Here is a 14,705-nt window from a genome sequence, read left to right on the forward strand (position 1 = left end):
GTTTTCTGAGTCAGAAATTTACAGATATATATTGAAACACATGTGTTCTCTACAATCTTTCTGTTTTAGGTTCCGAGTGGTCAACTCCAAGTAAAATTCATTGCACATACCTTACAGAATCCACTGCTAAATAGCGTCCCAAGTTTAAAGAGAAGTGTTCAAACGTCATCACCTTCATCAGCGGTAACCTCTTAGTATTAATTAAGTGAAAAGTGTTGTAGTGTGCATGTTGCATTGATGATATACTATTTTATCTACAAATTATGTTAAAAGTAGTCACAATTATTGTAACCATCTGCATCTACATACATACTCTGCAAGCCAGCATATGGTGCAGGGTGGAGAGTAACTTGCATCACATCTTTTTACTCCACAAATAAACCAAGGGAAAAATGACTCTGGTCTAATATCTCTTACCTTGTCTTCATGATCCTTATAAGGAAGTATATTGGTGCCAGTAGGACTCTTCTGTCATCTGTAGAAAATGCTGGTGCTATAAGCTTACTCATTAGTGTTTTACAAAGAGAACATCTTTTTCACTCCATGGATTCCCATTAGATTGTGGAGCTTTTCTGCAATACTCATGTGTTTATCTAGCAGTATATGTCTGAATTGCTTAAATGATTTTCTTTAATCCAACTTATTGGGGATCCGAAAAATTGTAGCAGTTCTCAAGAACGGGTTGCACATGTTTTCTGTATGCAATCTCCTATAAAGGAGCTTCAGTTTCCCAGAATTCTCCCAATAAACTAAAGTCACCCATTTGCATTCCGTACAACCTACCTTATATGCTTGTTTCATTTCAAGTCACTTTGCACTGCTGCTCCTGGATATTTAATCGACCTGACTGTGTAGAGTGGCACACCACTAACCCTGAATTTGAAGAGTGTAGGATTGTTTTTTCTACTCACCCTGCATTAACTTAAAGTTTAGGGCAAACTGCCATTCTTCATACCAAATAGAAACTCTACACAAGTCATCCTGTCTCCTCTTACAGTAACTCAAAAATAACACTTTCCCAAAAACTACAGCTTCATCATTAAACAGTCGCAAATTGCTGCTCACCCAATACATCAGATCATTTAAAGATGTAGAGAATGAGAGGCCCCACTTCCCTGGGACACTCCTGCTGATACCTTTTTCTCCGATGAACACTCAGCATCCAGAACAATAAGTATTCAAGCCACTCACTTATCTGAGAAGCTATTCCATCTGCTTGAACTTTTATTGACAGTTTACAGTGTAGCACAGTTCCAAATGTAGGAATATGCTGTTGCCTATCATCCATGGTACACAATAAATCAAGGAATAAAAGAGCAAGTTTAATTTTGTATGAGCAATGATTTATAAATCTTTGTTGATTTGTGGATAGAAGCTATATTATATTTGAAATTAGGATCTGCTCAAGAATTATGTAGCAAACCAACATTAAGGACATTGGTCTGTAATTTTGTAGATCACTTCTTTTATCCTTCTTATAAATGGGAGCTACTAAAATTAGAGAGGCTGACCAAAATGACCATGAAAGCAACAATTTTTAAGAGTTGTCAGGAGATTTCCATGTCGGGAGTAGGCTGCAGCAGGGAGATGTGATCTCCGCACAACTCTTAAACTTAGCGCTATAGAAGGTAATTCAGCAAACCCCAGGGAAACTGGCAGGTCCACATGGTGGCATACATTGATGACACAACATTAATTGCAAAGAATATCAGAGCCTTGAAGGATAATTATACTGCATTGGAGGAAGCAGTGTGGAAGTTAGGACTAGAAGTTAATACAGGTAAAACAAAGTATACAATGATGGGAGATACTGGTGGTGATAGAGGAGAGACTTCAATAGAAATAAATGGGAAAGAGTACCATAGATTGTAAAAGTTTAAAATATCTGGGCTTGGTAATAACAGAAGAGAAAGGGACAGCAGCAGAAATGCAAGATATGATGGCAAGTTGAAACCAGTATTATTATTATTATTTGCAGAATATATTCAAGTCCAGGAATGTTAGGAAAAGTACCAAAATCCAAATACATTTGACCATATTAAGACCTCTAGTAGTGTATGGATGGCAAGGGTGAGTGATAACCACAAAGGATGAAGTTTGGTTATTGAAATGGGAAAGGAAGATTTTGAGAAAGATATTTGGGATGGTGAGTAAGGAAGGGAGCTGGAAAATAAAGACAAATGCAGAACTACAGACACTTTTTGGATAGATGAAGATTGTTGTGAAAATTGACAAGAAAGAATAACATGGGCTGGGCATGTACAGAGAATGACACAAATTCAAAGTGTTAAAAAAGTGTTTATAGAAAAGCCCAAAGGGAGAAGAGGAAGTCCCAGGAAAATGTGGTTTGAACATTAAGAGGAGGATCTCAAAACACTGGGAGTCAGGAATTGGAGAAAGAAAGTGGTGGACAAAAAATACTGGAGGAAGGTTACAAAGGAGGCCAAGGTTCTACAAGCACTGTAGCACCCACCAGTACGAGGGCTATGCCGAAAGTTTTTAGCAGCCCATAAACCATAAGGCGGAGGACAATGGGGTTGTTTTCATGTGAAAGAGTGATGTTTTTCAACCTTGGGACATGCGCGCAGTTCTTGGCTAGCGGTGACCCCCACAACATGGTAAGAAAGCACAGTCAGTGCTGAGTCAGAGACGTTGCAGTATGGAGCTGTCGCACCGCGACTTTCACACCATGGTTTTTTATGATTATAAAAAGGGTTTAAGTGCTGAAGAATGCCATTCTTTTTTGCTGCGCGTTTTTGGTGAAGCTTCCCCTTCTAGGGCCACAGTTGAAAATTGGTTTCGCAAGTTTTCGACGGGTTGGCAGTCAATTGAAGATGAACCTCGTCCCGGTCGGCCAGCAACAGCTGTGACTCCTGAAAACATTGATGCTGTGAGGAAATCGATCAAAGAAGATCCACATCTTACATTTTACGACATTGAAGAGACCCTAAATATTGGATCAACAGCAGCACAGACCATCGTTCATAGTCACTTAGGCCTTACTAAGAGATGTGCCCGTTGGGTGCCACATTCCCTGACAGAAAGTCAAAAGGAGGTGAGAGTGGACTGGTGTCATTTCATGCTTGAAAAATTCAATGGAGGGAAGTCCCGAGACACCTACAATATCATCACAGGTGATGAAACGTGGGTCTACCATTATGACCCTGAAACGAAGAGACAGTCTTCTGTGTGGTGCTTTCCATGCAAGGAACCACCCACAAAAGTTCGACGAAGTCGGAACTCTGGAAAAAAGAAGGTGGCAACTTTTTTCACAAAGATCGGGCATGTCACCTCTGTGACCTCGGACACACGTCGTACAGGCAACGCTGAATGGTACGTGAATGATTGTCTTCCAAAAGTCATCGCCACATGCAAGTCACAGCATCCAAAGTCCAAGAGTGGGCACCTTCTGCTGCATCACGACAATGCATCTGCGCACAATGCTGCCAGAACATTGGACTTTCTGGAGAAGGAAAAAGTGCGAGTGTTACCCCATCCCCCCTATTCACCTGACCTGGCCCCCTGTGACTTCTTTCTGTTCCCTAAGACCAAGGAAAAAATTCGAGGGCAGCAGTTTTCATCAGATGAAGAGGCAATTGCAGCATACGAGAGTGCACTAAGTGACATCCCAAAAGAAGCTTGGACTGACACATTTTCGAAGTGGTTTCAGAGAAATGTATACATGCTAATGGAGAGTAATTTGAAAAGTTGTAAACATTTTTTGTAAATAATTCTTTTTTCACACATTCTGCTAATATCTTTCGGCATAGCCCTCATATGTATATGGGAGCTCTTGCACTTTTTTTGGGTGGCCTGAAACTGAGAGCTTGGTGGAACCTGAAGTGGAAAGCTCTGAAATATTTAACAAGGTATAGAACATGTATTGAAAAGACTGGTTAGATACTATTGACTGAGATCCAGCCAACAGCCACATAAAAGTTTTCACGTCAACATATGAAGTGTTCAAAACTAAATACACTTTTGTGCGAAAGTAAATAGAAAATTGGAGTAGGGCAAAAGGAAGAACCACAAGGGTCAAATCCAAGACACTATTCATATCCAGGTTTAAATTTAACTTGTCAAGTGCTACAAATGATGTTTTGATTCCTGGTGAAATAATAAAATTTCATTAACTTTTAATTAGTCTCAGACTGCTTGATTTGGTACATTATTTCATGTAACTATACAGAGTCATTTCTGGATAGTTGACAGTGGGCTGGGACTGTGCTTGTTGTGTGTAGACACAAAGCTGATTGAAACCAGAAGTGAATAGTAGCAAAATATTAAAATATGTTGGGCATTTATGTTGCACAGAGACACGTGAAATAAGGGAAACCTACACCAGATGATATGCGGGAGCACAGAAACATGAATAGAAAACAGCATTCAACTAGCTTTAGAACACTATCTCTTTTTCTAGCAAAAGTAAGCACATTCTCAAACACACAATCTTACAGACACCCAAATGTACACTATTGTGGCCATGACAATACTAATTATTGATACTTGATTATTGAAAGCAGTTGCCTGGGATGACGGAGGTGGGGAGGGTTACAGAAGAATGCAGGGAGGGCATAGCAAGAAAGAGGCAGGTCTTTGGACAGCTGACTCTGTGGCCGCACAAGATAAAGGGAGTACAGAGCCTACTGCAAAACAGATGTAGGAGGAGGGTGATGGTGGGAAAAACTGAGGGGGAGAAAAGGGTGAAGATGTGGGCAAAAAGGAGAGGAGAGAGAAGTGAGACAGGTTGAAAAATGGGGAGAGAGAGATGGGGGGGGGGGGGGGGGGCCTCCGCCACAGCGCTCATCAATCATAGTGAATATGTAGCTGAAGGCCTCCATCAACTTTCTGACACCTCTGCATACAAATGTTACAACCATGATCACATCCTGGAAGTTCAACATGACCTCAAATAGCTTCTGAAGACCTTAGGTCCATGCCAAGACCTGACACCAAAATCCTTTTCCATCCTCACACCAACAAACCTTGCACTCTTACCTTACACCCATTCCCAAAACTCCACAATCCCAACCCCACATATTTTTCTCTTGGTCGGCACACTGTGGCTGGGTGCAATGCTTCCCCTCCAAACTATTGTCCGTAAGCTCCTATCCTGCGTTCAAGACATTGCTCACTTCCTTCACCACCTCTGTGGATGCAACATCCTGGTACACCAACATCCCCCATGCCCATGTCCTTGTGGCCATGGCACACTATCTGTACCAACATCCTCCAGGCACCAAACCCACCACCTCTTTCCTAATCCTCCTAGCAACCAAGTCCTGACCCACAACAATATCTCTTTCAAAGGACAAATCTACAAACAAGTCTGTGGTACTGCCATTAATACTCACATAGCACTGTCCTGCGCCACCTTATTTATGGACTATCTGGAGGAATCCTCCTTCTCAGTCAATGCCTAAAACCTCTTGTCCGGTTCAGTTTCCTTTACGTCATTATCATGATCTAGGTTCATGGCAAGGACATCCTTTGCTCTTTCTTCCATAACCTCAATGCCTAGGCACAGGTGTCCTTGTCAACTACCAACAGTACATCTACATCTACATTTATACTCCGCAAGCCACCCAACAGTGTGTGGCGAAGGGCACTTTACGTGCCACTGTCATTACCTCCCTTTCCTGTTCCACTTGCATATGGTTCATGGGAAGAATGACTGCCAGAAAGCCTCCATGCATGATCGAATCTCTCTAATTTTACAATCATGATCTCCTCAGGAGGTATAAGTAGGGTGAAGCAATATATTCGATATCTCATCCAGAAACGAACCCTCTTGCAGAATCTGCCACTTGAGGTTGCTAAACATCTCTGTAACACTATCACACCTACTAAATAACTCTGTGACGAAATGTGCCGCTCTTCTTTGGATCTTCTCTATCTCCCCTGTCAACCCGACCTGGTACGGATCCCACATTGATTAGCAATACTCAAGTATAGGTCGAACGAGTGTTTTGTAAGCCACCTCTTTTATTGATGGACTAAGTTTTCTAAGGACTCTCCCAACGAGTCTCAACCTGGCACCCGCCTTACCAACAATTAATTTTATATGATCATTCCACTTCAAATCGTTCCACACGCATACTCCCAGATATTTTGCAGAAGTAACTGCTACCAGTGTTTGTTCCACTATCATATAAGTGTACAATAAAGGATCCTTCATTCTATGTATTCGCAATACATTATATTTGTCTATGTTAAGGGTCAGTTGCCACTCCTTGCACCAAGTGCCTATCCGCTGCAGATCTTCCTGCATTTCTTTACAATTTTCTAATGCTGCAACTTCTCTGTATAATACAGCATCATCCGCGAAAAGCCGCATGGAACTTCCAACACCATCTACTAGGTCATTTATATATATTGTGAAAAGCAATGGTCCTATAACACTCCTCTGCGGCATGCCAGAGGTTACTTTAACATCTGTAGACGTCTCTCCATTGAGAACAACATGCTGTGTTCTGTTTGCTAAAAACTCTTCAATCCAGCCACACAGCTGGTCTGAAATTCTGTAGGCTCTTACTTCGTTTATCAGATGACAGTGCGGAACTGTATCGAATGCCTTCCGGAAGTCAAGGAAAATGGCATCTACCTGGGAGCCTGTATCTAATATTTTCTGGGTCTCATGAACGAATAAAGCGAGTTGGGTCTCACACAATTGCTGCTTCCAGAATCAATATTGATTCCTACAGAGTAGATTCTGGGCTTCCAAAAATTACATCATACACAAGCAAAAAACATGTTCTAAAATTCCACAACAGATCGAAGTCAGAGATATAGGCCTATAGTTTTGCACATCTGCTCGATGACCCTTCTTGAAAACTGGGACTACCTGTGCTCTTTTCCAATCATTTGGAACCTTCCGTTCCTCTAGAGACTTGCGGTACATGGCTGTTAGAAGGGGGGCAAGTTCTTTCGCATACTCTGTGTAGAATCGAATTGGTATCCCATCAGGTCCACAGCTGTCACTCATTCCATGTGAAAATGTCTCTTCCTTACGGAATCACCATATCTGAAGTGTATAGCATGAGTTTTCAAAATATACCAATAATCTTATGAGAGCATTCATTGGCAGACAGTATCCTATCCAGCTCATCCATAAACAGATCTCCCATGCCGCCTCCTTCTCTGACCTGAGTAAACCTGTTAATCAGCCACAGAGCAGCACTCCTCTGATCACCCAGTATCACCCTGGCCTTGAAAAGCTCAACTGTGTCATTCACCAGGGCTCCCATTGCCTCTCGCCATGCCCCGAGATGAAGGATATCCTACCAAAATCCTACCCACATCCACCAAGAAAGTATTCTGCTGCCCATCCAACCTACAAAATCTCTTTTTCCATCCTTATTATTATCCTATTCCCAGTCCTGCATCCCATTAGTCATTCGCTTGTGGTTGTCCATGTGCAAGACTTGCCCCATACACCCACCCACTACCTCATACTAAAGTCTAGTGACAGGCATTTCCTACTAAATAAAAGGAAGGGCCATATATGGAAGCAGCCTGTTGGTCACTGTGAATGCAATGTCCTTATACAATTACAAAGAAATTTATTCCACATATTAGGGAAGTGACAATATGCCAGTGATTAGAATTACTGAACTGTACATTGAGTTTGACTGTGAGAATTCAGTACAGTGTGAGGCCACCATATGCTGCAGTCAGAGCCTCTACATACCATGGCATGGAATCAAAGAGGGCATGGATCTGTTGCTGGGGAACACACTGCCACATGGTTTGTGAGTGCATCCACAAAGCATCTGCCGTGGTTGTATGAGAACCAGAATAAACAAGTTGCCGACCGACCATATCTCATACATACTCAATGGGCAATATGTGAGGTGATCATGCAGGCCAGGGAAGCATTAGTACCCTTTGCTCATGGAAGAAAGCTTGCACATTTCTCATCACATGTGGCTGGGCATTGTCCTGCTGAAACATGGGATGTGGTGCTGCTGAAGAAGGGGTAGTGCACTGGCTCTAAAACCTCTTTGATGTAGTGGTTGCTGTTCAGATTGCCCTAGTGTTTAGGAGACTTGATTGCAAGTCATAGCTAATGGCATGCCAAACCATCACTTTTGTGCTTGTCTGCTATGTTGCTCAATAATCAAACAATGGGAAATCAGATGGAATGTAACAATATTATGAGAAGGGAAGTTGCTACTCATCATATAGTGGAGATGCTGAGTCACAGATAGGCACAACAAAAAGTTGCTCACACTCAAAACTTTTGGCCAATGGCCTTTGTCAACAATAGACACACATATGCACACACACACACACACACTCATGCAAATGCAACTCACACACACAACTGCAGTCTCAGGCAACTGAAGCCACACCCAGTTGCCTGTGACTGCAGTCATGTGTGTGAGTTGCGTTTGAGTTAATGTGTTTGTGCATGTTCTACTCCCTTAGTATGTAAGGTGTTGGTGGTTTCTGGTCGGTGGAAGCCAACACAATGGCATTGTGCCACCCTTAGCAGATAGTGTTGAAGCATCAGTGCAGGCTCGTAAACACCCACTGCAGTGCTCCAACATCAAGGCTACAGTGTGAATGAAGGTGTTTTGTTGTTTACATATATGTGGACAAGATGATAGTCATTCAGTGCTGGGGTCACATTTTGTGGTAGAGCACCCACTCATCTCTGTGTATAACCCTCTTCTATCCATTGGTTCCACACATGCATCACAGTCATTGCAGCATAGCCGTACAAGCCACAATATCACAGTACCACAGGCCTGTTTCCCAGAAACCAATTATTCTGCCCATTTGAACTGAATGACTTGCTGATATAGTGCCATTAACTTTGGCGAGGCCTACCAGCACTTGCTTGCATGTTTCTACTGTTTAACAGGTCTGCAACAACTAAGCATTGTGTAATACTGACTCTTCTATCCGCTGGTTCCACGCAACTCTCATTGCAGCATTCCCTGTATGAGTCACTGTGTCAGGTACAAGAAACCCATTTCCCAGAGATCAATCATTCTGCCCATTTGAACTGACTCACAAGATGATATTGCACCATTTAATGCTGGTGAGCCATACTGGCAGTTGCTTGACCATTTCTACTTTGTTTTATGGCTCTGCAGTGACTGATCATCATGACCTGTGTGGTCACACAATAGAGGGTACTGCTGGGAAAGTGTGTACTCCATCTCTTTCCAAACTTAATAACTTATTATAGGTCCATTGTCCCACATCTTCTGATTTTTGAGTTATTTTGAACATTCCTTCAGGATGTTGCCATTTTCACAAACATTAGTATAGATATATTTTGCTAGTGTCTGTTGGTGAAGCTAACAGATATCTTGTGATACTCACATGGCCTTGTCCCCTACAACATCTCCAGAACAGTAGATAATAGCACCCAAGTTGATGGTATACTATTTGATTTCCAGAAGGCATCTGATAAAGCCCCACATTTTGACTAAACTGCAGACTTTTGAAAAGAGAGAACTCAACACAATGTTTCTCAACAGGGCAAAATTGACTGATGAAAAAATATTTTGAAAGTGACCCAGGAGATTCTGATAGTGCCATTAATATTCACGATATGTATATGACTGATCTTGTGCATGACATTGGAAGTCTGTTTGCAGATAATGCTGTTGCATATAAATAAGACAGTCTGCAGAGGATTGATACTTGGTATAGGAACTGACAGTTGACCCTCAACATAAACATATAATTTACTGCACATACATAGGTAGAAAGACACATTATTGTAAGAACAATAAAATGTCTGGGAGTATTTGTCTATAATAACCTGAACCAGTACAATCATATAAAACTAATTGTAGGAAAAGCAGATGCCAGGCTGGGTAAGAACCATAAAATATCTGGGAGTATCTGTCCAAAACAACTCGAACTGGAACAGTCACATAAATCTAACTGTAGGAAAACCAGATGTCAGGCTGAGATTCAGGAGAAGAATCCTAAAGAAATATAATTCATCCCTCCATGAGGAAGCTTTAAAAAATCTTTGTTCAACTAGTTCTTTAGTATTGTTCATCGGTCTGAGAACTTAGCAGGAAGGATAAACATAAGAAATTCAGAAAATCCAAAGAAAAAGAGTGTTTGTCATCAAGTCTTAATTTTGTAAGTACAAGAGCATCATATTCATTTAACATTAGTGCCAAACATCGTATGGGGGTTTACAGATAAAAATTCCAAAAGCATGCATTCCTGAAAGAGTCAGACAACACCTTACTTCATCCCTCATACATATTGCAAATGGCAGGAATGATAGGAAAATCAAGAAAAATTCCAACTCTTACTGATGCTTACCACATGTCATTTTTCCTCCTCAAGTCATTTTTCCATTGTTGGAATGGATAATGATGTGAATTATAGTAATTAAATGAGGCTTTTCTTTTAAGTAATCCAGTAGAATAAATCTGGTCAGGACAATGTTATGGGATTTTTGTGAAGTGTGAATCCATTAGAGTCATTGGGAGTTTGCTTACTGAAAAATTTACAGCCAAAACAGAGATGTCTTCTGGAGGAAGCAAAAGTGTCTTTTACAAAGCTTTTAACATGGAAGAGATGCTAGGTTGACTGTACACTGGGTACCTTCACATAATCCTCATATTACATGCATCTAGTGTTTGCTCTTCTGACTGCAAATCATTATCCATTCAGTCAGATATAACTTTGAAGAATGAAATAATACTTTTTTTTTCTTTTTTGCCCTTTACACCCCATTTGCGTATGTTTAGATTTTGCTGTTGGTTACTATTACAAGCAGTACACAATCTGTACGTATTTCTCAATTTCTCTAGTATTTTCATTAGATACTATTTCTCCATAAATGTTACTTTCATATTCGAAGAAATTTAAATAGTTACTGACATCATCATTTCAAATGTGTTACGAATAGCACTTCTGAGGGTGACTGCTGCCAGACATGAAATTTTCTGTCCAGTTACATGTGTAGCTGAAAGTGTATCACTTACTTGTAGAACAACAGCCATAAATTAAATTTTAAAGATAAAAATGTGAGGAACACAGTACGTACCTGACCTTCATTATTTTTTGAAATTTACGTATACACCTTGCAAGCCACTATAGACTGAGGTGACGAAAGTCATGGGTTAGTGACATGCACATATACAGATGTTGACAGTATTGTATACACAAGCTATCAAAGGGCAGTGCATTGGCAGAGCTGTCTTTTGTACTGAGGTGATTCATGTGAAAAAGCTTCCAACACGATTATGGCTACATGGCGGAAATTAACAGACTTTGAACACAGAATTGTAGTTGGATCTATACACATGCGACACTCCATTTTGGAAATTGTTAGGGAATTCAGTATTCCAAGACCCACAGTGTCAACAGTGTGACAAGAATACCAGACTTCAGTCATTACCTCTCACCATGTACAACGTGGTGGCTGATGGCCTCTGCTTAACTCCCAAGAGGAGTGACATTTGTGTAGAGTTGTCAGTGCTGCCAGACAAGCAACACTGCATGAAATAACTCCAGAAATTCAATCTGGATGCATGACAAACATATCCATTAGGATAGTGCAGCAAAATTTGAGGTTAATGGGCTATGGCAGCAGACAACCGACACGAGTGCCTTTGCTAACAGCACATCATCACCTGCAATGCCTCTCCTAAGCCCGTGACCATATCCTTTACACCATAGACAACTGAAAAACCATGGCCTCATCAGATGAGTCCTGATTTCAATTGGTAAGAGCTGACGGTAGGGTTTGAGCGTGGCACAGATGCGACGAAGCCATGGACACAAGTTGTCAACAAGACACTGCGCGAGCTCCATGACTGTGTGGGCTTTGTTTACATGGAATTGTCTCAATCCTCTAGTATAATTGAACTGATCACTGACTGGAAATGGTTACATTCACTACTTGTAGACTATTTGCAGCCATTTATGGACTTCATGTTTCCAAACAATGATGACACTTTTATGGATCACAATGTGCCATGTCACTGGGCCACTACTGTTCACGATTGGTCTGGAGAACATTGTGGACAATTCAGGCAAATGAATTGGTCACCCACATCACATGACATGAATTGCATCGAACATTTATGGGACATGATTGAGAGGTCCATTTGTGGACAACATCCTGCACTGCCAACACTTTCACAATCATGGACAGATATTTAGGTGGCATGACTCAATATTTCTGCAGGGAACTTCCAACAACTTGTGGAGTTCATGTCATATCCCATAGTGACACTATGTCAGCAAAAGGAGGTCCGACATGAAATTTGGAGGTATCCCATGACTTTTCTCACTTACGTGAACAGTGCTTAAAGAGAGCACTTTGTCAGTATTAGTGATTCTGTACTATTTCATGTATATATTGAGTGAAGGGAAAAAAGCTATATGAGAGAGACCATCAAGGTAATAGATTTGTCACACACAGTTCCTTAAATACTGGCTTGGAGCTCTAAATTTACCCACCAAGGCACCACAAGAAAAATCTTGCCATTTTTCTAAACATTTCCTTCATTTCCATGAGTGTCACTGTTTCACTTTTGTAGGGGCTGTCCAACTTTTAATGATCCTAGCGACATGCAGCTGAACATGTTTTATGTCAGCTACTTGATCTGGACTCCAAATTCTTAAAACTGTAAGTACTATACTCCAATTAAAATAACTTTGAACTGGCCATCATGTCATCCCCTGCCAATGGATTCATTTTGATACAGTGTGGAGGGACATAGGGTCAGCACATTGCTATCCCAGCCATTGTCAATTACCCAGGCGTTGAAACCACTATTTCTCACTCAAGGAGCTCCACAATTGGCATCACGAGGCTGAGTACTTCATTCCCACAAAGAAAAAAATCCCTGGTGGTACTAGAATTTGAACCAAGGTCCTCTACACAGCAGTCAGACACACTTTCCTTCTCATCCTGCCCAGTAAGTCTCCCCTGACTCAGGCTTATGGGTGACTTTTCCAAACTCTTACCATTTCTTACTCCTCACCAGTTCTTTTCCTTCACCCTCTTCCTTCCCCTTCAACCCTTGTGCCAGAAGAAGAAGCTATTGACTCTGAAAGCTAGAAAATTTCTGTATCTTTATATGTGTGTTCACCTGTCACTGTTCAATGAGCAGATTTTTTTATCTATGCAATTACATTATACTTTCAAACCCTGACTACTTAACTACAGATGTATATTTTTCTTTGAAAGATAATGTTCATCCAGACAAAGGAACTGTTATCCTGCTCCAATTCCAAAATATCTTAGAAATCTATGGCAGTTATCAACTGTGTAATAGTTCTATTGTTCTGCAGAGTGACCATTGGTCATTTGCAAACAGGGTGCATTTGACTACCTTATATTTGTTCTGAATATCATTTATGTAAAATGAGAGAGGCACTCCTGTTCACACTTCCTTTGCATTGGACAACATTCTCATTTCACGATTGTAATGAGCTAAAATAAGTTCCACAACGTGAGTCCATTAAGTGCTCCCTGGCTGCATAAAAGAAATTCATCATTGACAGCAACAAAATTTGTAGAAAAATCTAACTTCCCTCATATGATAGGTTGCTTACTTTCTAAGTAACTATTCTTCACTGTTATTCATTTTTATCACTTCTATGCTTTTGTTTCATTTAATTTGATTGATGTTCAATAGCTTAGTCATTTAAGAATTTAGTTACACTGCTCCACCAGTCATTTTTGAAATGTGAGAAATGGAGAAATATTCCCTGCCTGAATGAAAAATCCATGTAAAGTGATTTTGATTGTGAATGACACTGGTCTTCATCTGCATTTGCTGATGTTACATGTTTTTCACTTGCTGTACTTTGTGTTCATTTGTTTAAAGTGTCTTTATTGACAAATCTTAGACACATGAATTTCTTATGATTTTTGAAGTTAAATATATGATATGCACTTAGCAATAATTATCAGTGCAATTGGACAGCTTTTGTTCCCTCATGTCAATCTCTTCTGTACTTTTCAATACATTTTTATGACTTTCAGAGATTTTCTTTTTCTACTGTTTACAATTTTTCATTTATACAATAATCAAAAAGATTACTGCAAACATACCAAAACTAAAACGGTTTGTATGGCTTACTTAACTCACAATACATTACTGCACTGAAGGACTGCTGAAGTTAGGTTTTGCAGGAGTAGTTATCACAGTCATATTTTCTGATGAAGCCACAGGTCTTTAAATTTACCTCAGATAGAGAATAGATAATCACTCACTTGCATATAAATATTAGGCACACAAAGATCATACAAACCTACTCTCATCTTCTGTTTTTGTTTATACACCCACTTACAACCACAGGAGAAAAAGAGATTGACAGATGGCACGCAGTGTTACTGAGAAAATGTGGATTAGTATTGGTAATAATCACAAAACCTTTGAGGCAGAGTGGATGCTAGAGAAACAAGAGGAAGATGGAGTATCCTGATGCAGGATTGAGAGGATGAGAGTAGAAAATGACAAGAGAAGAAAGGACAAGAACAAGGGAGAATGCACAGAGTAAGAAAGTAGAAACAGCAGGATAATGACTAGCAGTAGAGGATTAGGTGAGGGGGCTTAAGGGAACAGAAACTGTACTGGAGGGACAGCTCCCATCAGTCCAATTCAGAGAGCATAAAAATAATATAGTTACTGTAAAGGTTTGTAATATGTGTTGAGGACAGCAGGTGTAGCAGTTGGTTGATTTTTGCTGTTGGTCACATT

The 14,705-nt window shown here is 40.5% G+C and overlaps 1 protein-coding gene across 2 annotated transcripts in view; it reads left to right on the forward strand.

Moving 5' to 3' along the window:
* LOC126336892 (uncharacterized protein C18orf63-like) overlaps positions 1–14,705 on the forward strand; it is a 186,826-nt gene that overhangs the window by 168,564 nt on the left and 3,557 nt on the right. For both annotated transcript variants that reach the window (XM_050001005.1, XM_050001006.1), the window contains exon 8: positions 70–183. In XM_050001005.1, the coding sequence (XP_049856962.1) occupies positions 70–183 (114 nt within the window). The remainder of the gene's footprint in view (positions 1–69; positions 184–14,705) is intronic.

This window comes from Schistocerca gregaria, chromosome 2 (assembly GCF_023897955.1).
Source record: "Schistocerca gregaria isolate iqSchGreg1 chromosome 2, iqSchGreg1.2, whole genome shotgun sequence".
In the NCBI taxonomy this organism is placed as follows: Eukaryota; Metazoa; Arthropoda; class Insecta; order Orthoptera; family Acrididae; genus Schistocerca; species Schistocerca gregaria.